At 47.5% G+C, this 24,133-nt stretch overlaps 1 protein-coding gene across 1 annotated transcript in view; it reads left to right on the top strand.

The window, feature by feature from the left end:
- Nucleotides 1-3,824: 3,824 nt before the first annotated feature.
- The window catches only part of LRIG2 (leucine rich repeats and immunoglobulin like domains 2), a 54,338-nt gene continuing 34,029 nt past the window's right edge, over nt 3,825-24,133 (top strand). Inside the window, exons 1-2 of the mRNA XM_058660056.1 lie at nt 3,825-4,240; nt 23,744-23,809. Coding sequence (XP_058516039.1) covers nt 4,023-4,240; nt 23,744-23,809 — 284 coding nt within the window. The 5' untranslated portion in view covers nt 3,825-4,022. The remainder of the gene's footprint in view (nt 4,241-23,743; nt 23,810-24,133) is intronic.

The raw sequence follows: 24,133 nt of genomic DNA on the forward strand, positions 1-24,133 counted from the left end.
AGTGCTAGTTAATGTTATGGCCCTGCCTAACGTGACCAGTCTTCTGATCCATCATCATGTCAGGTAATAGGATAACCTGCTGGACAAGCCCCGAGCCTTAGCTTTTGCATGAACTGGTATTTGGAGCTCAGCATTGTTCAGTGATTACAAGTTCTTCAAAGGAAGAGTTACTGTCATTGGGAATCATTAGGATTGACTCACATCCCAGAAGCACAGTGGGATCAACCTGGAGCTACCTAAGCAGCGATTCAAAAACCAAAACCCCAGAGCTCCCTGGCTGAGCAGCCAGTAGGCAGAGCCTGGTGCCAAATGGCACCTTGGCCACCTGGGGACAGCTCACCACTTGCATATGGTGGCTGGAGTCGGGATCCGAGCAAGACGCCCCATCCTGAGGCCCACCAGCAGCCAGGAAGCTGCTGGAAGTTTAAATCCCCAGGCCCACGGTCATGCCCCTCCCCAATCCCATTCACCACCCATTGAGGGCGGTGGGTGGGCCCCGGACCTACCCAGTCATGGAGACTTCCCTCCTCGGTGTACTTACCCTGAAGGAAGCAGCCCCCGAACCCAGCTGAGCCAAGATTCTTACTGTAGGCTGTTCATCCTGCTCCACAGTCAGGAGAAGGAGGCAAGAAGGTACTCACAATATGCCATCAAGGATTTAAAAGTTTGGTCTGGGGATTGGCACTGTAGCTCAATAGGCTAATCCTGGTCCTGGCACAATGACTCAATGGCTAAGTCGTCGTCTTACAATCGCCAGGATCCTGTGTGGATGCCAGTTCATGTCCCAGCTGCTCCACTTTCCATCCAGCTCCCTGTTTGTGGCCTGGAAAGGCAGTGGAAGACGGCCCAAAGCCTTAGGACCCTGCACCCCAGTGGGGGATTCAGAAGAAGCTCCTGGCCATTGTGGCTGCTTGGGGCGGGGGGTAAACTAGCAGGTGAAAGATATTTGTCTCTTCTTTTTTCCCGTAAATCTGATCTGCCTTTCTAATAAAAATAAAGGAAACATTTAAAAAATCAATGCAATCCAAATCAAAACAAAGAAACCAACCTAATCCTCTGCCTTGTGGTCCCAGCATCCCATATGGGTACCAGTTTGTGTCCCAGCTACTCCATTTCCCATCCAGCTCCCTGCTTAGGGCCTGGGAATGAAGTGAAGGATGGCTCAAGCCCTTGGATGCCTGTAGTCACATGGGAGACCTGGAAGAAGCTCCTGGCTCTTGGCTCTGGTCATTGCAGTCATCTGGGAACTGAATCAGCAGATGGAAGATTTCTCTGTTTCTCTTCCTCCTTGCAAATCCACCTTCCAAGTGAAAATTTAAAAAAAAAAGTTTGGTTTGGGATTCATCTTTTTTTTTTTTTTTAAGATTTATTCATTTTATTACAGCCAGATATACACAGAGTAGGAGAGACAGAGAGGAAGACCTTGCATCTGATGATTCACTCCCCAAGTGAGCCGCAACAGGCCGGTACTGCGCCGATCCGATGCCGGGAACCAGGAACCTCTTCCGGGTCTCCCACACGGGTGCAGTGTCCCAATGCATTGGGCCGTCCTCGACTGTTTTCCCAGGCCACAAGCAGGGAGCTGAATGGGAAGTGGAGCTGCCAGGATTAGAACCGGCGCCCATATGGGATCCTGGGGTGTTCAAGGCAAGGACTTTAGCCGCTAAGCCACGCTGCCGGGCCCTTGGGTTTCATCTTTGACTGTGGCCTTGCTACCACAAAATCTTTCCGCATCTTGCAATGCAAAAGGAGCTTTGGAAAAGCCAAATTTGACATGCAAACCTGCCATGGGAAAGACTGGTTTCACTTACTTTCGGGGTTGGCTCTCTGACCTACATTACCATCTTTTTAGCTAGCTTAGTTTTTTGCTTTCTTTTTAAATCAAAGGCCCTCCAGGGCCTTTCATTTACTTATTTATGTATTTTAAGATTTATTTATTTTTATTGGAAAGGCAGACTTACAGAGAGAAGGAGAGATAGCAAGAATGGTCTTTTGTCTGCTGGCTCACTTCCCAAATGGTCAGAACATTTCTCATGTGGGTGCAGCGCGTCGAGCATCCTCTACTGCTTTCCTGGGCCACAAGCAGAGAGCTGGATGGGAAGTGGAGCAGCTGGGACCTGAACCAGCAGCCATATGGATGCTGGTGCTTGTAGAAGGAGGATTAGCCAATTGAGCCATTGTCCAACTCGTTTTTTATTTTCAAGTCAGAAAATCCATACTAGAGACAACCCTGTTTCTGCCAGCAGGTATTTTTTCTAACTTCTCTGGGCTTGTTTTCTCATCAGCATGAACTTTTGCCAACTTCAGTCACTGAAGCATGAAACAAGGGAGCAAGATGAGTATGCTCTGTTTGCATTTAAAGATTTCTTTATTTTTAACTTCAAAGGCAGAATTAGAGAGTTAAAGGGACAGAAAGATCTTCTGTCTCTGGTTCATGCCCCAAATGGCTTCCATGGCCAGGCCTGGGCCAGGGTAAACCCAGGAGCCAGGCACCATTTGGATCTCTTATGTCAGTGGCCTGACCCCAAACACTTGGACCATATTCCACTGTTGCTGCCAAGCTGGACGGGAAGTGGGGCAGTCAGGACACGCATCACCAGGGGGATGCTGGCACTGCAGGTGGAGGCTCAATTCACGACACCACAACGCTGGCCCCTGTTGATTTTCTACTGTTCACTGACTTGTTTTCATCTACTTGAGAGGCAGAGCATAGCAGCAGGCAGCGGCATCCAACTTCCAACGACTGGCTCATTCATTAAATACCTGCCACAGCCAGGGCTGATGTCAGGAACCTGGAACTCCATCCAGGTCTTCCACATGGGGTGGCAGGAGCCTGCTTCCCAGGATACATCAGTAGAGGTGCTGGGACTGGAGGCAACCCTCTGACATGGAATGCACACCTCTCAGGCAGCTTAATCCACCACACCACAAGCCTTGACCCCAGCAAACACCGTTTGACCAGTAAAATGCACGACATAAAGATAAGCCATTGCTATTATCCTAAAAGACTTATTTCTAACCCTGGATATAATGCCTGGCACAGTGTGTGCCATGTGGGTAGACTTCCCTATTCCCAGTAAATTTCCATAGCCTCTGCTTCGGAATAAATACAATATTTCCTCATACTCTGTTTTTGCTTTGTTGGCTGCTCAACTCCCCCTCCCCCCCCTTTTTTTTTATCAGAACCCTTTCCCAGGCGCTTTTTTGAGACTAGGTAAGCAGGACAGTGTTGCCCAAGGCAGGGAAAAGAAGATGCACTTGGACCTGCACTGCAAGCCAGAACAGAAGCTGAAGCAGGTGCACGGATTAGAAACCAGGGCATCAGGAACCTACTTTCCAACAACAGCTATGCACTGGGAGACAGGGAATTATCCTACTGGGGTAGGGCAGCAGGTGCTGCACTTGAGCAGCAAGGAGCTGTGGAGGCCGCCCTGGCCAAAGCTAGGGCTCCGTGCCCATTCGTGCCTGCGGCTCGGAAGGCAAATCCTTCTTGCCATTCCCTTCTCGGAGTCCAAAGAAGATATATTTTTCTGTCATTACAGCAGATTTGCCGCTACTCAGGACTTTGGATTCAGCACTTGGCCCCGAGGTCCCCTCTTCACGGAGCCACCGCGCCCTCCAGCGGGCTCCAGCGGAGGAAAGGCCGACAGAATCCAGAGGGGCACCCCCAAAGTCAGGGGACACCTTAGCACCCCGCTCCGGAGGAGCTCGCCGGCCCCGACCTCGCCCCCGCCGCCGTCCCGCCTCCGTCCCGCCCCCGACGCAAGCTCGCCTTTGGCGCCGATTGGCTGGCTCCTGTGCGTGAGGACGTCGCGTCGCGGGGCGGGGCATACCAGGGTGTCCGTGGGGCCTCTGTCGGAAGTCACCCGGGCTGCCGCCCCCGCTGTCGCGCGGTCTCTTCCCCTCAGCTGCCTCGAGCGGGTGCAGGCGACCGGCGGGGCTGCGGGTGGCCGCGCGGACGCCAGCCTCGCAGCCGAGCCGCTCTTCTGGGCCACGGCCAGGTGCGGAGGGGGGACTGGAAGATGGCGCCGGCTCCCCTAGGCGTCCTGGGGTGTCGGTCCGCACCCCTGTGGTGGCTCCTCTTCCTCGTGCAGGCCGTTCTCCTGCCCGCCGCTGCAGCCGGTCTCTGCCCCGGGCTCTGCTTTTGCCGCATGCCTCTGCTGGACTGTAGCCGCAGGAAACTGCCCGCGTCGAGCTGGAGGGCGCTGTCGGGCCCGCTGCCCCCCGACACGGCCAGCTTGTGAGTAAGGGTGACCAAGCGGGAGGGGACTGCAGGACAGGGGACCGGAGGCTAATTTGCAAGGATCATGTGGGGGTGCTAGGAGTCTGCAGTGGCAGCTGTGGAGGTTTCTGGAGGTTTAGCCTGGTGAGCAGCGTGCAGATGCTTGGGGCGGGGACAGGTACTGTGAGGGATACCGGTCCCAGGTCCAGCAGGGCGGGGCGGGCGTGGGGAGTCCTCCCTCTGGGCTGCTTCCTTTGCTGTGTGCGCTTGAGCCGGTATGGGCCTCAGGCGCGTGGGTTTTGGAATCACGATGGCCGAAGAGGTACGGACCGTGTGTCTCGTGGCCGATTCTCTTATGTGTTGGTTCGTTTGGTACCGTGGGTTTGGTCCAGGGTTGCAAACTGCACCCTGTGTGAGGAACTTCAGTGCCAGCCCCGGAAAGCTGTATAAAATAGCATGTTGGAGCAATTCAGGAGTGCGTGTCAAAGGAGGATTCGGCACTCATGTTTTTGCAAAGCGACCTGGTGCTTGTTTCAGTCCCAGGACCCCTGGATCCGTCGGTTATGTTCATGTAAGAAGCAAGTACAGTGGTTGCATGAATCCTTCCTGGAGTTTCAACCAGTCAGCTTGCATCTTGACAGGCTTGTGTTAGAGAGGCACCTTGGAGAGCCTGGTGGCGTTGGGAACAGCAGGAGGTATTGCATGATGCAGTTACAGGCGGGCCTTCTTAACCACCGGCGCACAGTTAATTTCTCAGCCGCTTCCCTGAGCGCGTTTATTAATTGACATCCTTATAATACAGTCCTTTCAGAAGAGAGAGTCACCATTTCAAAAGAGTAGCTGCAGGTGCGGTTAAAATAGGACAGGCTATTGGGATTTTCCAGGAATAGTATGCACTGAGAAGGCCTCTGTTACAGATGTTAACTATACACCTGTAAATAGGTGATGGATTGAGATGGGAAACAAAGGTACCTCCCGGAGTGGCTTAGCCTGGGTAAGCAAACCTGGTAAGCAGACTCACACTAGGGTAAGTTGGCTTCTGTTGGGTGATGGTAGTGACATCTGCACCTGCAGGCTTAAAAATCCCTACCTCTGTGCAGCGTAGTGTGATTTAATCCTAGCACAGCATCTCTGTGACGCAGCCAGTGCCCTTTCCTGAGAAATTCTTGGAGCAGCCGCCTGATGATGACAGAACATCTGGCCCAGGGTTAAGAGCAGCGTGACTTCATTTAACTGTAACTGAAGTGAATGTGGCCTATTTTGAAAGTTCCTGCCTTGGTAGGTAAACTGATCAGAAGTAATGCTGTGTCATAGATTTATTTTATATCAGGGTTTGATTGCGGTTTTTTTTTTCTTTTTTGGTTATCAAGACAAATTGCCTAAAGCCAAGTGACGTTCAGAAATTTTAAATGTTCCATAATGAAATTGACATTTTCATTTGCAGTGAAATGCCTTGGAGGGCAGTTCTGGTGCAGAAATGTAATTGTATGGACCTCTTACATTAGCAGAAGAACACTCAGAATATTAAAAGATGCATTTGTGCTGTTTCAAGTTGAGAAATGAGACATTCATCACCAATTGTACTTTGCTGTAAAACTACCAAGTACTCTTGGCCGGTGGCGTGGCCTTGCGACTTAAAGTCCTCGCCTTGAACGCCCCGGGATCCCATATGGGCACCGGTTCTAATCCTGGCGGCTCCACTTCCCATCCAGCTCCCTGCTTGTGGCCTGGGAAAGCAGTCGAGGACGGCCCAAAGCTTTGGGACCCTGCACCCGTGTGGGAGACCCGGAAGAGGTTCCTGGTTCCCGGCATCGGATCGGCGCAGCACCGGCCCGTTGCGGCTCACTTGGGGAGTGAAACATCGGATGGAAGATCTTCCTCTCTGTCTCTCCTCCTCTCTGTATATCCAGCTTTCCAATAAAAATAAATCTTTAAAAAAATGTTTATTTGAAAGGCAGACACATGGAGAAATACATAGAGATATTCCGTCCTCTGATTTCCTTCTCAAAATGCTTACAGCAGCTGGGGCTGGACCAGACCTCCGCCAGGAGCCTGGGGATTGATCTGGGTCTCAGGTGGGTGACAGCGCCTGAGGACCAGGGTGCACGTTGGGAAGCAGCTAGGGCTGGAAGCAGAGGTGGGACTGGAGCCCAGGCACTCTGCCGTGCCTTGTGGGCTTCCTAAGTGGCATCTGTCATTGTGCCCAACGTTCTTGCCCCGTCATTTTGAAATTTTTAATGACTTATTTGAAGAAAAGAGAGAAATGGCTTCCTTCTACCAGTTCACTTTGCTGAAGACTACAATGGCCAGGGCTCGGCCAGGCGCCCAGAACTGCAGCCTGAGTGGGACCCGAGTATGTGGACCATCTTCCGTTGCTTTCCCAGGAACTGGGACAGCGGGGGTGTGAACTGGGGCTTCTAGGGAGGCTGGCATTGCAGGCAGCAGTTTTACGGCTCCCGGTGTCATGTTGTTCTGTTTGTACATACATCAGTCTAGGGGTACTTCAGAAAGTTCTGGGGAAATGAAATTTGACCAGTTTATTTTGATGGCAAAAATTTTTTTGAAATGCATACATAGTTTTCTTCATAATATGCATTTCCACAGAATTTTTGAAGAACCCCTGTTTATTAGTCTATTCTGTAAATATTGCTTTTTAAAAATTTATTTTTATTGAAATGCAGAGGGAAAGGAGAAGAGAGAGATCTTTTGTAGTTCACTTACCGAAGGCCTGCCATAGCCTAGCCCGGACCAGGCTAAAACCAGGAGCCTGGAACTGTCTTGGCCTCCTGTGTGGGAGGCAGGGACCCAGGCACTTGAGTCTTCACTTACTGCCTTCCAGGGTGTGCATCACCGGGAATCAGGAAGAAGCATAGAAGCCTGGACTCAAGTCAGGCTGTGGAATGTGGGCACCCCAGGCAGCAGCTTAGCTTGCTGCACCACAACTGCTGTCCAACAGTATACATAGCTTTCAGAGACCAGGGGAACTTCTCAGAGCAGTTCATGCTCGCTAGCTTTTCCAGTCTTTTGAACATCTCATTCTGTGGTGCCTTTTCGAGGTACCTCATACCTCATTGTAAATACTGTAAATGAATCAGAGCATTATTGAGCATTATTTTAGCTGCTTAAGTTTCAAAATCATTATTTGTTTGTTTGTTGGGGTACAGAGATGGGCCAAGAGAGAACAAATGTGGTTATTCCCAGCTTTGTTTGCTGGTTTGCTACCCACATTCCTGCAGTGGACCCCACTTGGGCCTGAAGTCCAGTCAGCACACAGTTCAAGGCTGACTGGCGAAGAGCTAATCACTTGCCAGTATCTGCTGCTTCCCATGACTGTATCATCAGGCAGCTGGACCCAGAACTTGATGCCAGCTGTTCCTGTAAGAGGTGTTGGCTTCTTAGGCACCAGGCCAGCTGTGCACCCATCGAAGCCATCTTTAACAAAGAGAATCCTAGGAGCAGGCATCGTGGAACAGTGGGGTTAAGCTGCTGCTTGGAATGCCTGTTTCCTGTGTATGAATGTGGATTTGAATCCTGCTTCTGATCTAGCTCCCTGTTTATGAGCCTAAGAGGTGAGAGATGATGGCTCAAGTATTTGAGTCCATTCTACCCCGAGGGGAGACCTGGTTCCTGCCCTCTACCTGGCCAACCCTCAACTGTTATAGCCATGTAGGGAGTGAGCCAGCAGATGGCAACTTAATAAGCTGCACCACAACACCCACTCCAGTGTGGGGAACTTTTGAATTCCTCTGTTCTCTAGAAATATACCAATTGTTGACTGTCACTACTGTATCATATTACACCATACCAGATACTTGCTTGCTTGCTTTCTTTCTTTCTCTCTCTCTCTCTTTCTTTCTTTCTTTTTTCTAAGATTTACTTATTTATTTGAAAGGCAGACTTGAAGAGAGGGAGAGATAGAGTGAGAGAGATGAGATCTACCATCTGCTGGTTCATTCCTCAAACGGCCACTACGACTGGAGCTGGGCCAGACTGAAGGCAGGAACCTGGAACTCCATCCTGGTCTCCCACATGATGGCAGGGACCCAAGGATCTGGGGTTTCTGCTGTTTTCCCAGATACATTAACAGGGAGCTGGATTGGAAGTAGAGCAGCCAAGAATCAAATGGGATGACAGTGTTAGAGGTGGCAGCTTAACCTATTGTGCCACAGTGCCAACCTCTGTTATTTATTTTTTTAAATACTTATTTATTGGGCCTGGCGGCGTGGCCTAGCGGCTGAAGTCCTCGCCTTGTACGCGCTGGGATCCCATATGGGCGCCGGTTCTAATCCCGGCGGCTCCACTTCCCATCCAGCTCCCTGCTTGTGGCCTGGGAAAGCAGTCGAGGACGGCCCAAAGCTTTGGGACCCTGCACCCGCATGGGAGACCCGGAAGAGGTTCCAGGTTCCTGGCTTCGGATCGGCGCAGTACTGGCCATTGCGGCTCACTTGGGGAGTGAATCATCGGATGGAAGATCTTCCTCTCTGTCTCTCCTCCTCTCTGTATATCTGACTCTGTAATAAAAAATAAATCTTAAAAAAATACTTATTTATTGTTATTGAAAGGCTGATTTTGAGAGAGAAAAGAGACAAAGAGATCTTCCATTTCCTGGTTTGCTGCACAAATTGCACAACTGCTGAGGCTTCTTGTAAGTCTCCTACATGGCTGCAAGGTCCCTAGCACTTGGGCCATCTTCCACACTTTCCAAGGCACAATAGCTGGGAGCTGGATTGGAAGTGGAACAGCTTGTACTTGAATTTTCCCATAAGGGATATTAGCATTGCAGGCGGATGCTATCCTACTACGCTGTGGGGCCGCATGATAACTGTATTCTAATTTCTCTCCTTACCCACTTCCCAGAAAAACAGTCTGCACAAACAGTCTGCCTTTTTTTTTTTTAAGAATATTTATTTTTATTGCAAAGTCAGATATACAGTGAGAAGGAGAGACAGAGAGGAAAAACTTCCATCCACTGATTCACTCCCTGAGTGGCAGCAACTGCCAAAGCTGTGCCAGTCCAAAGCCAGGAGCCTGGAGCTTCTTCTCCAGGTCTCCCACGTGGATGCAGGGTCCCAAGGCTTTGGGCCCACCTCAACTGCTTTCCCAGGCAACAAGCAGAAGCTGGATGGGAAACAGGGCTGCTGGGATTAGAACCGGCACCCATATGGGATCCCGGCGCATGCAAAGCGAGGACTTTAGCCACTGAGCTACCGCACCAGGTCTTGCCGTTTCTTTTGATAATTTTTTGTTAAAGATTTATTTGAGAGCCTGGTGTGATAGTGTAGCGGTTAAAGTCCTTGCCTTGAACGTGCTGGGATCTCATATGGGCACCGGTTCTAATCCCGGTGGCTTCACTTTCCATCCAGCTCCCTGCTTGTGGCCTGGGAAAGCAGTCGAGGACGGCCCGGGGCCTTGGGACCGTGGACCCACATGGGAGACCCGGAAGAAGCTTCTGGCTCTTGGCTTCAGATTGGCTCAGCTCCAGCCGTTGTGGCCACTTTGGGGAGTGAATCATCCGAGGGAAGAGCTTCCTCTCTGTCTCTCCTCCTCTCTGTATATCTGCCTTTCCAATAAAAATAAAATAAGTCTTTAGAAAAAAAGATTTATTTGTAAGGCAGAGTGACAAATAGACGGTGATCTTCTTTCAAGTGGCTCACTTCTCAAATGGCCACAGCAGCCCAGTCTGGGCCAGGCTAGAGCCTAAAGCCTTTGTCTTTCTGTTTCTTGGTCTCCCACATCTGTAGGGGCCCACATATTGGGCCATCTTCACTGCCTTTGCAGGCGTGTTAGCAGGGAGCTGGATCGGAAGGAGAGCAACCAACACTCGGATTAGCACTCTGTGTGTGCTGCCAGTGTTACAAGTGGTAGCTTCCCCTATTGTGCCACAACACTGTTCCTTTGTTTTAGAGAACTTCACAGCATCTGTTAGATGGCATCTGTATCAAGTGCTAATGAGTAACTAATTGCATGTAGAGTGTCATTAGGTCTTGTAGATGTAGTTTGAGGAGTTGTTAAAGTTTGAAGCTTGATGAACTGATATGCTTGTATCAGCTGCCCGTTTCTTTTCTTTTTTCTTTTTTGGTAAAGTTTTATTTATTTATTTTGGAAAGATAGATTTCTGCAGAGAAGGAAAGACAGAAAGAAAGATCTTCCATCTGCTGGTTCACTCCACAAGTGGCAGCAGTGGCGGTAACCAAGCTGATCCACAGCCAGGAGCCAGGAGCCTCTTCTGGGTCTTGCACGTGGGTGCAGTGATGCAAGGCTTTGGGCCATCCTCTACAGCCTTTCCAGGCCACAAGCAGGGAGCTGGATGGGAAGTGGAGCAGCCGGGATATGAACCGGCTCCCATATGGATCCTGGCACGTGCAAAACAAGGATTTATCCAGGCCCTAGTCGCCTGTTTTCAGAGTTTAGATATTTCAGAGGCATTGTGGGTGTCTCGCATACCGTAGCTTTCTAGGCTTTTAGCAAAAATACCAATTTTAATCTCTTAAGAGAAAGAGACCTACTGGTAAACTCCTAAAATAAATTGGATTTGTGGGTGGGATAAATTGCTGTAATGGTTCCAGAATTCAGGATATGTTGCTTTTGGCTTATATTTATGTAGTGCTGTTTTTTTTTAAAGATTCATGTATTTATTTAAAAGCCAAAGTTCGTTTCCCAGATGTTTGCAGCTTTGAGTGCTGGGCCAGGTAGTAACCAGGAGCTTCATCCACATCTAGCAAATGGACTGCAGGAACCCACGAACCTGGGCCATCTTCAACTGCTTTTCCCAGGTGCCTTAACAGGGAGCTGGATTGGAAGAGTAACAGTCAGGACACGAACCAGTGCCCATCTGGCATTATGGTGTCTACGGGCAGTGGCTTCAATGGTTATACTACAATGTGGCCTGCTTTACATTCTATTTAATGAACTGTCTCACTTTCAACAGTCACTTCAAATATATGCAGTATGCCTTGGGGGGTGTTTAATGCTCTTTTTTTATCTTGTTTTTTTCTGGGGAAATAGTAAACAGAAGATGTGAGCCCAGAAAATCTGGTGGTGTCTTCAGACACTTTCATTAGTTCCAAATTAGAAAGCTCATAATAAGAGGACCTGAAGAAATCCAATCTAACAGAATGGAAAGGAAAGCATTTTCTCTCTCCCAAATTTACCTTTTTGGCCCAATGTGTCCCTGAACATGGCTCAAGTATGTATGTGATTTCTTTACCTTTTAAATAAACTTTATAAAAAAGAGTTTTAAAAAAGAAATCCAATCTATATTAGATTTTATACGTATCTATTGGGGTAGCTGTTACAGTAGATTATGTTGTAATTTTTTATTGAGCCCAGCATGCTTTTTTTTTTAATAAAGATTTATATATTTTTATTGGAATGGCAGATCAAATTTGCAAACAGAAGGAGAGACAAAGATCTTCTGTCTGCTGGTTCATTTCCCAAATGGCTGCAACAGCTGGTGCTAAACTGATCCGAAGCCAGGAGCCAGGAGCTTCCTCCAGGTCTCCCGCGTGGGTCCAGAGTCCCAAGGCTTTGGACCATTCTCAACTGCTTTCCAAGGCCACAAGTAGGGAGCTGGGTGGGAATTGGAGCAACCAGAATGCACATTGGTGCCCTTCTGGGATCCTGGCACTTGCAAGGTGAGGATTTAGCCGTTGAGCCTAGCATAATTTACCAGTGGAATCTTCTGCTGCCATTGTGAGAGTACATGTCTTCATCACACTTTCTCTGGTGTTGGGTCACATCATTTTTTTTTCTAATTTGGTCTGAGAAAAATAATATTGCTTTCTCTGCACAGACAGAGTTTAGTTCTGTTAACAGTAAAGTTGTCATTTTTCCTGGCCACTAGGCTACCGTGCCAAGCCCTGTGAACCAAATTTTTAAAAGGTGTGTGTTCCTCTCCTTATTTTGACCTTTCCTGCCCACAAAGATATTATGTTCTCAATAACAGACAAGTGGCAGAATAGCTGGCAGCATCTGTAATGGTTATTAGTAGTTTTAAAGTTAGGACATAAACAATATAACAGTAAAAAATTGTGGATAGGCCCAGTGCAGTAGCCTAGTGGCTGAAGTGCTCACCTTGAAAGCACCGGGATCCCATATGGCTGGCAGTTCTAATTCCGGCAGCCCTGCTTGCTGTTCAGTTCTCTGCTTGTTGCCTGAGAAAGCAGTTGAGGTCGGCCCAAAGCTTTGGGACCCTGTAGCCACATGGGAGACCTGGAGAAGAGGCTCCAGGCTCCTGGCTTTGGATTGGCTCAGCTACAACTGTTGTGGCCACTTGAGGAGTGAATCAATGGATGGAAGATCTTCCTCTCTGTCTCTCCTCTTTGTAAAGCTGACTTTACAATAAAAATAAATAAATATTTTTTTAAATTGTGGATATAAATTTGTGACTATCTGCCTTTAAATTTTGAGTTTCTCTTAACATATTTTACTTTTTATGTGTCTATTTCAAAAGCACTAGCTAGATTCACAGCAGTAAAAGCAAAGCCAACCCGTAGCCTAAATAGGCTTATTTGATGAGACATTAGAGTTGGTGCCAAGTTAAACTATGTGGGAGTTGGGAATTATGGATCTTGTTAATAATGAGAAACCCAGTTGCTATCTGGCTTTGATTAGACTTTTTCTATCAATAATGTATGGGATAAGATGACTTGTTTTAATATCTAATAACTTTGAGAATATTTATAGGAATAATCATATATATAAATAATGTGAAACAAAGGCATGAACTCAGTTAATAGCCAAGTGATCAGTAATAGTGACAGGAAATGTCAGTGTTTTCTGTATATTTTTGAAGCTGAACTGTTAGTTGATTCTGAATGGAGAACAAAAGGCATTAACAACATAAATGGGAAGGGCCTACATTGTGGCACTGCAGGTTAAGGCCTGCCTACATCAAATGTTGAAACACCAGTTTGAGTCCTAACTGCTCTGCTCCCTCTCTGGTTTCTTGCTAATGTAGTTGAAAAGGTAGCGATGATGGCCCAAGTACTTGGGCTCCTGTCATTCATTTGGGAGACCTGGGTGGAGAATGGGCTCCTGGCTTCACCTGGGTCAGCCCTGGCTGTTGGGAGCGCTTGGGGAACCAACCAGTGGCTGGAAGATCTCTCACTCTTTCTCTCTCCCTCTCCCTCCCTTCCCTCTCCCTTCCCTTCCTCCCTCCCTCCCTCCCTCTCCCTTCCCTCCCTCCCTCCCTCTCCCTTCCCTCCCTCTCCCTCCCTCCCTCTCCCTTCCCTCCCTCCCTTCCCTCCCTCCCTCTCCCTTCCCTCCCTCCCTCTCCCTTCCCTCTTTCTCCCTCTCCCTTCCCTCCCTCCCTCCCTCCCTCCCTCTCCCTTCCCTCCCTCCCTCTCCCTCCCTCCCTCCCTCCCTCTCCCTTCCTTCCCCTCCCTCCCTCTCCCTCTCCCTTCCCTCCCCTCTCCCTCCCTCTCCCTCTCCCTTCCCTCCCTCCCTCTCCCTTCCCTCTCTCTCTCCCTTCCCTCTCTTTTCTCTTTCCCTCCCTCCCTTTGCTTTTTAAGTATATGAATATAAATGAGAATTTTTGAAATGAAGATTTACTTTGGGATAGTGTTATGCCTTAAGCTATAGAAAAATGTTACGTAAACATTATCTGTACCTGTGCATCCAGTCCTCCAATGCAACCTAATATAAGAAATGCTTGCGGGAAGCGTTTAGTCACAGAGGAAATCCTCACTTAAATCCCATTTACTTCTTTTTTTTGTTTTTTTTATAATTTACCTTCCTAGGTTTCTTTTATTATTATTATTGTTATTATTATTATTATTGGAAAGTCGGATATACAGAGAGGAGGAGAGACAGAGAGGAAGATCTTCCGTCCGATGTTTCACTCCCCAAGTGAGCCGCAACGGGCCGGTGCACGCCGATCCGATGCCAGGAACCAAGAACCTCTTCCAGGTCTCCCACGCGGGTGCAGGGTCCCAAAGCTTTGGGCTGTCCTTGACTGCTTTCCCAGGCCACAAGCAGGGAGCTGGATGGGAAGTGGAGCTGCCGGGATTAGAACCAGCGCCCATATGGGATCCCAGGGCGTTCAAGGCGAGGACTTTAGCTGCTAGGCCACGCTGCCGGGCCCAAATCCCATTTACTTCTAATTCAGACAGTTCTCACTGACACCTGGGGTTGCCTATGACAGTTGATTAGAAGCAGCAAGTTAGAAAAAAAAAAGTAGCCTATTACAGACAGGAAGCTGACAATTCCAAGGAGTGAAAGCTTTTAGTGTAAAGCTGTTGTGGTAAAGGAAAAGCAAATCTATAAAGACAGAATTTTAAGACTTGTTTGATAATTCTTGTGTTTTTCTTTACCCCAGTAATACTCAGGGTCATTAGTATGTTAATTCAGAACAGCATGATATTTGATTATAGAAAGCCATAGTAACACTAGTGTTTTAAATGTATAAATTACAAATGACCAGTTTTTAAAATTTTTATTTGTATTGATGAGACAGCGACCGTAACTGCTGGAGCTGGGCCAGAGTGAACTGGCGGGAGTGGGGAACTCCTATCTGTGTCTCCCACATGGATGGTGCACCCAGTCACTTGAGCCATCACCTACCACCTCTCAGGGTTCTCATTAGCAGAAGCTGGAATCAGGGGTGGAGCTCAGGACTCCAATGCAGGCAATCTGAAATGGGTTTCCCACATGGCATCTTTACAGCTGGCCCAATGCTTACTACACCTGAGCATTACTTAATTTTCTAAAGACTTATTTATTTATTTGAATGACAGCTACAGAGAAGATGCTCTTCCATCTGCTGGTCTCGCAGCTGTGTGACTAGGTCTCCACTGGTGCTCAGTCATGGAATGCCAGGGTCTCCCAGTGTCTCAGATCATGGCTTAGCCTGCGGCATCTCAGCACCAGCCTCCACCCACCCCCTTGTAAAGTAAATTATGGGTCCAACATGGTGGCTTCAAAGCCTAATCCTCTACCTGCAAGCATCGGCACCCTATATGGGCACTGGTTCTTGTCCTGGCTTCTCCTCTTCCAGTCCAGCTCCCTGCTTGTGGCCAGGGAAAGCAGTGGAGGATGGCCCAAGTCCTGGCGTCACTGCACCTACTTGGGAGACCTAGAAGCGCTCCTGGCTTTGGACTGGCCCACTTCTAGCAATTGTGGCCATTTAGGGAGTGAATCGGTGGATGAAAGATTGTCTCTCCTCTCTGTAAATCTGCCTTTCAAATAAATAAGTAAATATATGTATCTATTTAAAAATCAGTAAATTTTTCCAGCTATACTCTAACAAGACAGAGATTTGGGCTCACAAAATATGGAATAATTATGCTAAATAGTGTTTTCATATCCAGTATTATAGGCAGTAATATTTTCTTGCCCTGAGCTTTTGCAAAGGGCCCTTTTTTGAGAGATTTCATTATTGTTGAAGTTGATAATTCTGCATAGTCAGAGCTGCCGATTTGCCAAAGAGGAAGGTTGCTGATGCCTGAGTGGTGTGTGGGTGGGACTGTGGAACTTTACCGTTAGCTTGCAGAACTTGATTCTCAAGCTGTTGTGATTGCTCTGTGTATCCTATAAATAATTTACACCCTTGATGGCGCTAGACAATTACCTTAATGGCACCTCTGGCTCCACACAGTATCAGGAACTTTAATAATTTATCATTTATTACAGCTCCATGGCTATAGATCAGCATGAGTGGGGAGGTGAGATTGTAACAGACAGGCTTTGTCTTAAGTCTTTACTCCTCAGTCAGCATGTCCATAATTGCTCAGATATTAGTGGTATTAGAAAAGAAAAAAGAAGAACAGAGAGACTAATGACGGTTGCAAAGCCAGATAGTATTTACCAAATATAGATTACTTCAAGATCCTAAGTGCATTTTAGGGATACTTCAAGGCGAAGTACTGTGAAAAATAGCAAAACATTTCAGGGCTCTGTCTTTAAAAAGAAAAGACAGGCTGTCACGAACTTATGTAAACTGAAAGTGATGATTGAACCTTGGTAAGAATAGTGAGAGACTTCCATTGAAAAAATTATCTGTATATTAATCATATCCAATATTTGAAATACTCAGAGTTCATTGTCAGTCTCTTTGGAGTACATTTAAAAATAAGCAAGATGGGCCAGTGTGTGGCACAGTGGGTTAAGACGTTGGCATTGGGCATCCCCTGTGTGCACCACTTTGAGTCCCTGATGTTTTACTTCCAAACCAGCTCTCTGTTACCGTGCCTGAGAAGGCAGCCAAGGATGCTTTCTTACTTGGGAGAACTGGGTGGGGTTTCAGGCTCCTGGTTTTGGTCTGGCCCAGCCCTGGCTGTAGTGGCCATTTGAGGAGTGAACCAGCAGGTAGAAGATCCCCTCCCCACCATTTGTAACTCTGCTTTTCAAATAAATAAATAGATAAATAAATAAACCTTAGAAAAAGTATGTTTATGGAGAACAAGAGTAGGTCTGTGTACCTTTTTTGGATGACCCCACCCAAGAACTGTAAATGTTGCTTTTGGGGAAAGAAATGGTTACTGAAGTTGATATTGTTTCTATACTTTGCACAGTGCTGGTATGTGTACCAGTGATTTTTTTGTATTACTACCCAACCATTGTATCAGTCCGTGTAGTTGCAGTTGGATACCTGCTGTATTAATAAACAGCTGACTAATATATGTTGCTTGCTTTCTATTTTAGCACTACTAGGATTGCATTTTATTTTACTTTAAATTTTAAAAAAAATTCTCACTGTGGATTTTTAAAGAACATTGCAGAACACCTCTTTTTTTTTTTTTTTTTAAGATTTATTTGTTTTTATTTGAAAGGCAGCTTTACAGAAAGTGCGAAGGAGAGTCAAAGAGAGATCCTCCATCCTCTGGTTCAGTCCCCAAAGAGCTGCAACAGCTGGAATTGGGCTGGTCTGAAGCCAGGAGCTTCTTCCAGGGTTCCCACGTGAGTGCAGCATCCCATGTGCTTGAGCCACCTTTCTCTGATTTCCCAGATGTATTAGCTGCGAGCTAGATCAGAAGTGGAGCAGCTGAGACTCTAACTGGTGCTGATATGGCAGCACTGCAGGCGGAGGCCTGACCTACTACACACCATGGTGCCTGCCCTGAGAGTCCTATATGGGATTCTGACTTATGAGGCTACTTCAAAGCATACAGCGTAACGATGGTATCCCATAAAGATACTTCAGAGTGCTCCAGGTGTCTGTTGGGTTCCATCAGAAAGTCTAGGTTCTTCAAAGATACAGAGAAAAAGGCTTAATAGAAACATTTTCACTAATACTGACCACAGAAGTGTTTAATGCTTGTATAAATTAGGTTGATTTTGTTGCTTTGGTTTTTTTTTTTTGAAATAGTGGTTATCTTTAAAAATGATGTGCTGGTCAGAAAATCCAGCCAGGGATTTATCTGTGTCCTGTAGGAGAACCTGTAGGGGAGCCATAGGGATGAGTACAGTCCGCAGTTAGACTGCTTGGCAGACTCAGGCTTGGAAGGTGTCATGGGCCCTGGTAAGCTTTAATGAAAGCCTGTTCCCTGGAAGGGAGTGGTTGCTAAGTTTTGATAGTCATGAGATGTAGAAGCAGAACATATTTTATTTCCTTGCTACAGATATAATGTAGCTCTTAATTTGCCAGACCAGCCAGTTTGGGGCAGCACATAGAACATTTAACTTGAATTAGGACAACTGAATTTCTGCTTGAGTTGAAGTGCTTCAAAACAACAAGAAAAGGGCCCGGTGCTTTGGCCTAGTGGCTAAAGTCCTCGCCTTAGACATGCGGGGATCCCATATGGGCGCTGGTTCTAATCCCAACAGCTCCACTTCCATCCAGCTCCCTGCCTGTGGTCTGGGAGAGCAGTCAAGGACTTCCTAAGGTCTTGGGTTCCTGCACCCGTGTGGGAGACCCGGAGGAGCTCCTGGCTCCTGACTTCGTATTGGCTCAGCTCCAGCTGTTGCGGTTACTTGGGGAGTGAATCATTGGATGGAGGATCTTCCTCTTTGTCTCTCCTTCTGTCTGTACAGACTTGACTTTGCAACAAAAATAAATAAATCTTAAAAGAAGAAACAAAAAACAACAAGAAAAACCTCTTAATTTGTATAAAATTTTCTTTGTCTTTAGCACTGAGTTGAAAAAAAATATCTAAATATTTGAGTTTTAAAGATTTTTCATTAAAAAAATTATGTTTATTTCATCTACTTGAAAGACAGAGTGGTTCATTCCCCAAATGCATGTGGCATCCAGGGCTGGGCCAGGCAAAGGCCTGGAACTCCGTTTAGTCTTCCACCTGAGGGGCAGGTGAGCAGGCATTTGAGCAGTCATCCACCGCTCGCAGGATGCATTATCAAGATGCTGGGTCAGAAGCAGAGTCAGCCAGGTCTGAAAGTGACTCTCTGATATGGGTGTGGGCTCCTAACGGGTGGCCTAGATCAACATATCACAGCATGTGCCCTGCAGAGTTCATTTTCATTTTATTTAAAAGACAAGCACAGATGTATCTCATCTGCTGGCTCACTCCCCAAAAGGCTACAACATGCTGGAGGCAGGAGCCTAGAACTCAATCCAGGTCTCCTGCCTCAGTGGCCAGAACCTTGAGCCATCACTGCTGCCTTTCAGAACACACCTGAACAGGGAGCTGGATGAGAAGTAGACGGGCTAGACTCGAACCACGCACTCTTGTGGGATGCAGGTATCCTAGGCAGCAAGTTAAGTGCTGTGCCACACACTTTCCCCTGAATATTAGATTTTTATATGGAGTGAATTCATGTTTTTGTCTCTTACACCCTTCCATTATCTAAAACCCCTCCATTAATGAGTGTCGTTGAGCAGATACCATTGCTAAGCCTCTTGAAATAAAGTGATGGCATGGTGTAAATTAAGCTCTTAAATGAAAATAGTTGGGAGTTACAGATGTGCAGGCATGAACCTAGCTGAGAACACACTGATTTGCTTGTTTTGCTATAGTAAAGACATCATTCAAACCTGCCTGTTTCTCTTAGCTTCCTGTGGGTGCACAGTTGAGATAAATTGTTCCTTAATGCTTCTCTAGTGAGTCCCTGTTGCTGGCCATATTGTAACATGTAGTATATGTCTTGTGCAGACAGCTTGTGTGGGCTGGATTCTGCCTCAGCCTGCAGCGATGCCAGGAAATGTGGTGGGTTTTTTTTAAAGCCTATTTAAATAGTCAGTGACTTCTTTCAGTGAACTCTCACTATATCTAATAAAGCACTTACTAGAAAGATTTTAGAATTTCAAATTTATGCCTTATTATTTGCTGTATGACTTTGGATTGACAAATTATTAATCTCTCTGTGTCTCTTTCTATATTAGGGAAAGTGAAGGTTGTAAAAAAATAGTTGCCTCCTAAGGTTGTTGTGTGGATGTAGTTAGTATGTGTAAAGTATATAGACAAGTGCCTGGAAGTTTATGCTAGCTGCCACTATCATCATCATGGTTAGCTAGATTTTCTTTGTTAAGAAACAAGGATTTGATCAACTCTGATTTTGATTCAGAAGCTCAGCATGGTGACTTGTAAATCTGTCCTCAAATTTTCTTAGAGCTAAAATACATCATGGGAATCATTAGAAGGGATGATATATTCTTTACATAACCATTACACAGTGATTAAAGTTTTTTTTAATTTTATTTTTGATGATGATCATGTTATTCAGAAGGGTGCATTGCCCATGTGGTCTGCTGAAAAGGGTGGGAAGGGTCAAGGGATAGGAGAAGGCGGATGAGACCATTGTTTCCAATTTTATTTTTCTTCCTGTATCTGGGGGAAGGAAGTAGAGATGGGGAGAAGCCACACCCAGCAGCTTAACTGCATCAGTACCCCGGGACAGCCACCCAAAATCATCCCATGGTTCCTGATGTGGAGCAGTCTCCAAGGGTACTGCTCAAGTGCTTTTGATAGTTCTGAAATGTTATTGACTTCGTTGCCCCAAAGATGAGGAAATGCAACTTAGAGTCTCCGTTCACCCAGATAATTGCTGTCAACACTTGACAGGGAGAGTTGCTCAGTTTGTTCTGCTCTCCATTCTCTGCTATGGTACTAGATGTCTTCTCCGGGCCCCAATGGACTGCCATATCCCCCAATGGCATCTGGACACGCCTTTCACTGCACTGTCTTTAGCAACCAAGAAGATTCGGTTCTGACACATGAGCTCCATCATCAGATCATAGATCCTGCGATTTTCCCCGTGGTTGGAGTTCTGAGTCCAGAGGTCCAGTTATGTGGTTCCCAAAGAAACCTCACCAAAGATGACCCCACAACCGACTCCTGTGTGTGCTTACCAGTAGGGGGTCTGACTCAGTCCATCACCCACATCAGCCTACACATACACTAGTGGTTGCAGTTGCTGGATTAGTTCTGTCTCCAGCCCCATCTCTTACGCAAACCAATGGATGCTGTGACCCAGCCCAACCCAGCCCAACCCTGCCCACCACACACTGGGTCCTCATGTACGTTAGTGGAAGCTGCAGCCCAGTTGGAGCCACCCCCCAGTAATCCCCACCAGGCCCGCTTCAGTTCCGGTTTCTGCATGTGGCAGTGTGCAGTGGACTAGTGTGGTCTGTTCCACATTCCTTTTGGCTCTAGTATACATCAATGGGTTTTGGAGTCTTGCTCAGCACAACTGACCCCATTATCCAGCCCACTCTGAAGCTGATGGATTCTACTGCCTGTCCAACCAGGCCCACTCCCAGCCCTGGTTCCCATGCTCACTTGTGGGAGCTGCATCTGAAGGGTGCCCACAATTTCCCTACTAGGCCCACTCCCAGCTCCAGATCTTGCACTTTCCAGGTGGTTCGGTAGTCTAGCTTGACAGGATTTGTCCTCATTGCTTGCACTTGCCAGCTGATGCTGTGGCAAAGCCCGACCATCTTGCACTTACTGTGGCTTATGCATGCATCAGTGGATACAGTTGCTTAGCCCAGCCTGGCTCTCCCCCAACCCAACTCACATGCAGGCCAATGGGTGTTTTAGCCCTGCCTAGCTGGTCTGCTCCCAGTCCTAGCTCTTATGCTCACTAGTGGGAGCAGTGGCCCATCAGAGGAGCTCCTGCTGTCCCCTTATCAGGTTTACCACCCCCACCATGTTACATGTGCTGGTGAGTACTGCAGCCCCGTCTGACATGGCCTGCCTCACCTCAGCATTTATCAGTGGGTGCTGCAGCCTACTTCAGCCTGGACTGTTCTCAGTCCTGGCCCTATGTGAACTGGCTGGTGTTACGGCCCAACCTGACTTATCCTGCACCCCATCCTGGTTCTCACATCTGCCAGTGGGTGCTATGAACTGGCCCAGCCTGGCCTGCCCCAAGACCTGACCTGTACATATACTGGCAGATACTGTAACCTGGCCTGATCTGGGCTGCTGCTAGTCTTGATTCTTTCCCCAAGCTCCTCTATCAGGTCACCTCCCAGTCGAGGATTTTGTGTATATTGGTGGGGGCTTGGCCCTGCCTGACTGGCCTACCCCTATGCTCGCTCTTACTGTTGGGTGCTACAGCTCAGCCATGCCAGGTCCACCTTCAGACCCAGCTCTCTCATGGTTCAGTAGAGACATAGCCCAGCCCGTCCTATACCCACCCTGGCCTAGCCCAGTCTGGCATAGCCTGTATGCAGTACACACCCATGTTGAGGGATGCTGCAGCCATGTCCAACCTGGTTCACTGCCCCCATTCCAGCTCTCATGCTCACTAGTGGGAACCACAACCCAGCCAGGGCATCCTCTTAGCTCCCTGACTGGGCCACAGATCTTGGCATGTGTCAGTGGTTGCTCTGACCCAGCCCAGCCTGTCTCCTGTCTTGGCCCAGCCTGTCTCCTGTCTTGGCCTTTGCCATCAGATGCTGCAGCCTGGCCTGAGTCCCATCCTGGCTGCTGCACATGCCAGTGTGCTAAGGTTTGGCCCAGCCCTGCCCCATCTGCCCCCGCTCCCTGAGAACCAAGCCACACACCTGCCCACAAGTAGAGCTGTCTTGTCTAGCCTTACCAATACTCAAGCCTGAATCACATGTTTACCAGTGGGAGCTATAGCTTACTAGGGCCACTCCACTTGTTCCCCAAGTTCCCCCACCAGGGTCATTCCCAGACCCAAATCTCACGTGTGCCAGTGGGTGCTAGGCCCTGTCCCGACATAGTCTGCCTGTTCTGTCTCTCTGTGTGCTGTTGGTGTTGCAGCCTGGCATGCCCCACACCCTGTTCTTGGATATACCTATGGGTGCTGCAGCCTGGACCAGCCTGGCCTGTTCCCAGCCCCAGTACCAATGAATGTTGGTGGGTTCCATGGTCATACCTATCTCAACCAGTCACTATCCCTAGCTCTTGAGCAAACCAGCAGATTTTGCAGTCCTACAGGGATGAACCCATGCATCTCCCACAAATCTTCCCCTAGACCTGGTTCTCTCGCCTGCTGGTTAGTGTCATGGCCCAGCCTAAAGTTACCTGTACCTTGTTCCAACACTCACTGTTGGGTACTGTGATCTAGCCCTGCCAGGTAGGCTTCCAGCCCCCTAACTTTATTGTGACCTGGTGGGTGGTGGTCGGCAGTGGTTGATTTTAGTCCCCAGATCTGGTTCCCATGTGGGTGAATGCATTGGTTTGACCCAGAAATGTCCTTTAGCTTCCCCCTCCAAACAGCTCTGTATCAGTACCCTTGTTTACCTGCAATTTACAGTGGCCTTGTTGGTGGAAGTTTACCATAAGTCATTCCTCACCTACAGCATACTTCCTCAGCAGTCCTCCCTTCCACACGTCCCCACTCCTGCTTCCCTGAGCAATCCACAGTCTCTGAGCGCAGAAACTCAGTGTTCCCCAGCCTGGTCTTCCCCAGCCCAGTGTTCTCGTGGTGTGGTGTTCTGACCTGGAACTTTGCCCACCCACCAGGGATCCGAGCTCATAGACGGGTCCCTAGACCCTATCTTGTGGCATATGTGCTGGCCTGAGACCCTACCCTTCTGTCCACCCAAAACCCAAGACATTCACAGTTCCCCAAGCCCGGTCTACCAGCACACCATGCCAGCATGCTAATCTAAGGCTCTTCCCTTACCCCATACCCTGCCTGAGATGAAGCACATGCAGAAATCCCCAGGCTCTCTCTGCGTACTGAGCACCAGCCCCAGGTCCCCACACACCACCCCCGGTGCCATCACCCATGTCCCCATGAGCCCACCCTTACTTGCGGAAGCCAAGTGCTCACTTAAGATGTATTATTAAGTGGAAAACACACATACACACACACAGAGGTCACAATAATGTGAATTGTATCATTTTTGTGAACATTTAGTGGTACATGCATAAAGTGTGGACAGCTGCACAAGAAATGAGTACATTTATGGCTGGTGGCAAGGATGGAGATTTTTATTGTAAACTGTCTTATGTGTTTTGATATTGAATCAGGTGAATGTATTTCCTAATCAGTTAAAAACAAAGGTATTTTTCAAGGGTAGGTAGGTTTTTATTCATAAATACTTCTGTTTTCTTTACTTAAATTCACATTTAATAATACTTAATATTCCTACATTGGTTTCATTTTTGCTTTCCAACACTAAGAGTGACATTTTGTCTCTTTTAGGGATTTGAGTCATAATCGACTCTCTAACTGGAACATCACCTTGGAATCACAAACATTACAGGAAGTGTAAGTTATTTTTATTTATTTAAAGTTATGTTGAATTTACTGAAGGTATTTAATAAATTGTGAATTTGGGAATGTTCTGTGGATAGCCAGAATAAAAAAAAATTGTTTTAAGTTTAAAAATCTTGTTGTCCTTGGCTTTATTTTCACATATTCATATTCTGTAGGTATTGGGTTAATGATTTCAAGTTGCAAGTTGTGTAAAAATATCATTCTGTTTCCTTGTGACTAAAAGTAAGATTCCACTCCTGCTTGGAGTGAGTGTGGTAGCGTCATCTCTGTTACATGACAGAGTAGCAGCTGGGAGCTGGTCTGGTGAGACCGCCC

This window comes from Ochotona princeps, chromosome 2 (assembly GCF_030435755.1).
Source record: "Ochotona princeps isolate mOchPri1 chromosome 2, mOchPri1.hap1, whole genome shotgun sequence".
Lineage (NCBI taxonomy): Eukaryota > Metazoa > Chordata > Mammalia > Lagomorpha > Ochotonidae > Ochotona > Ochotona princeps.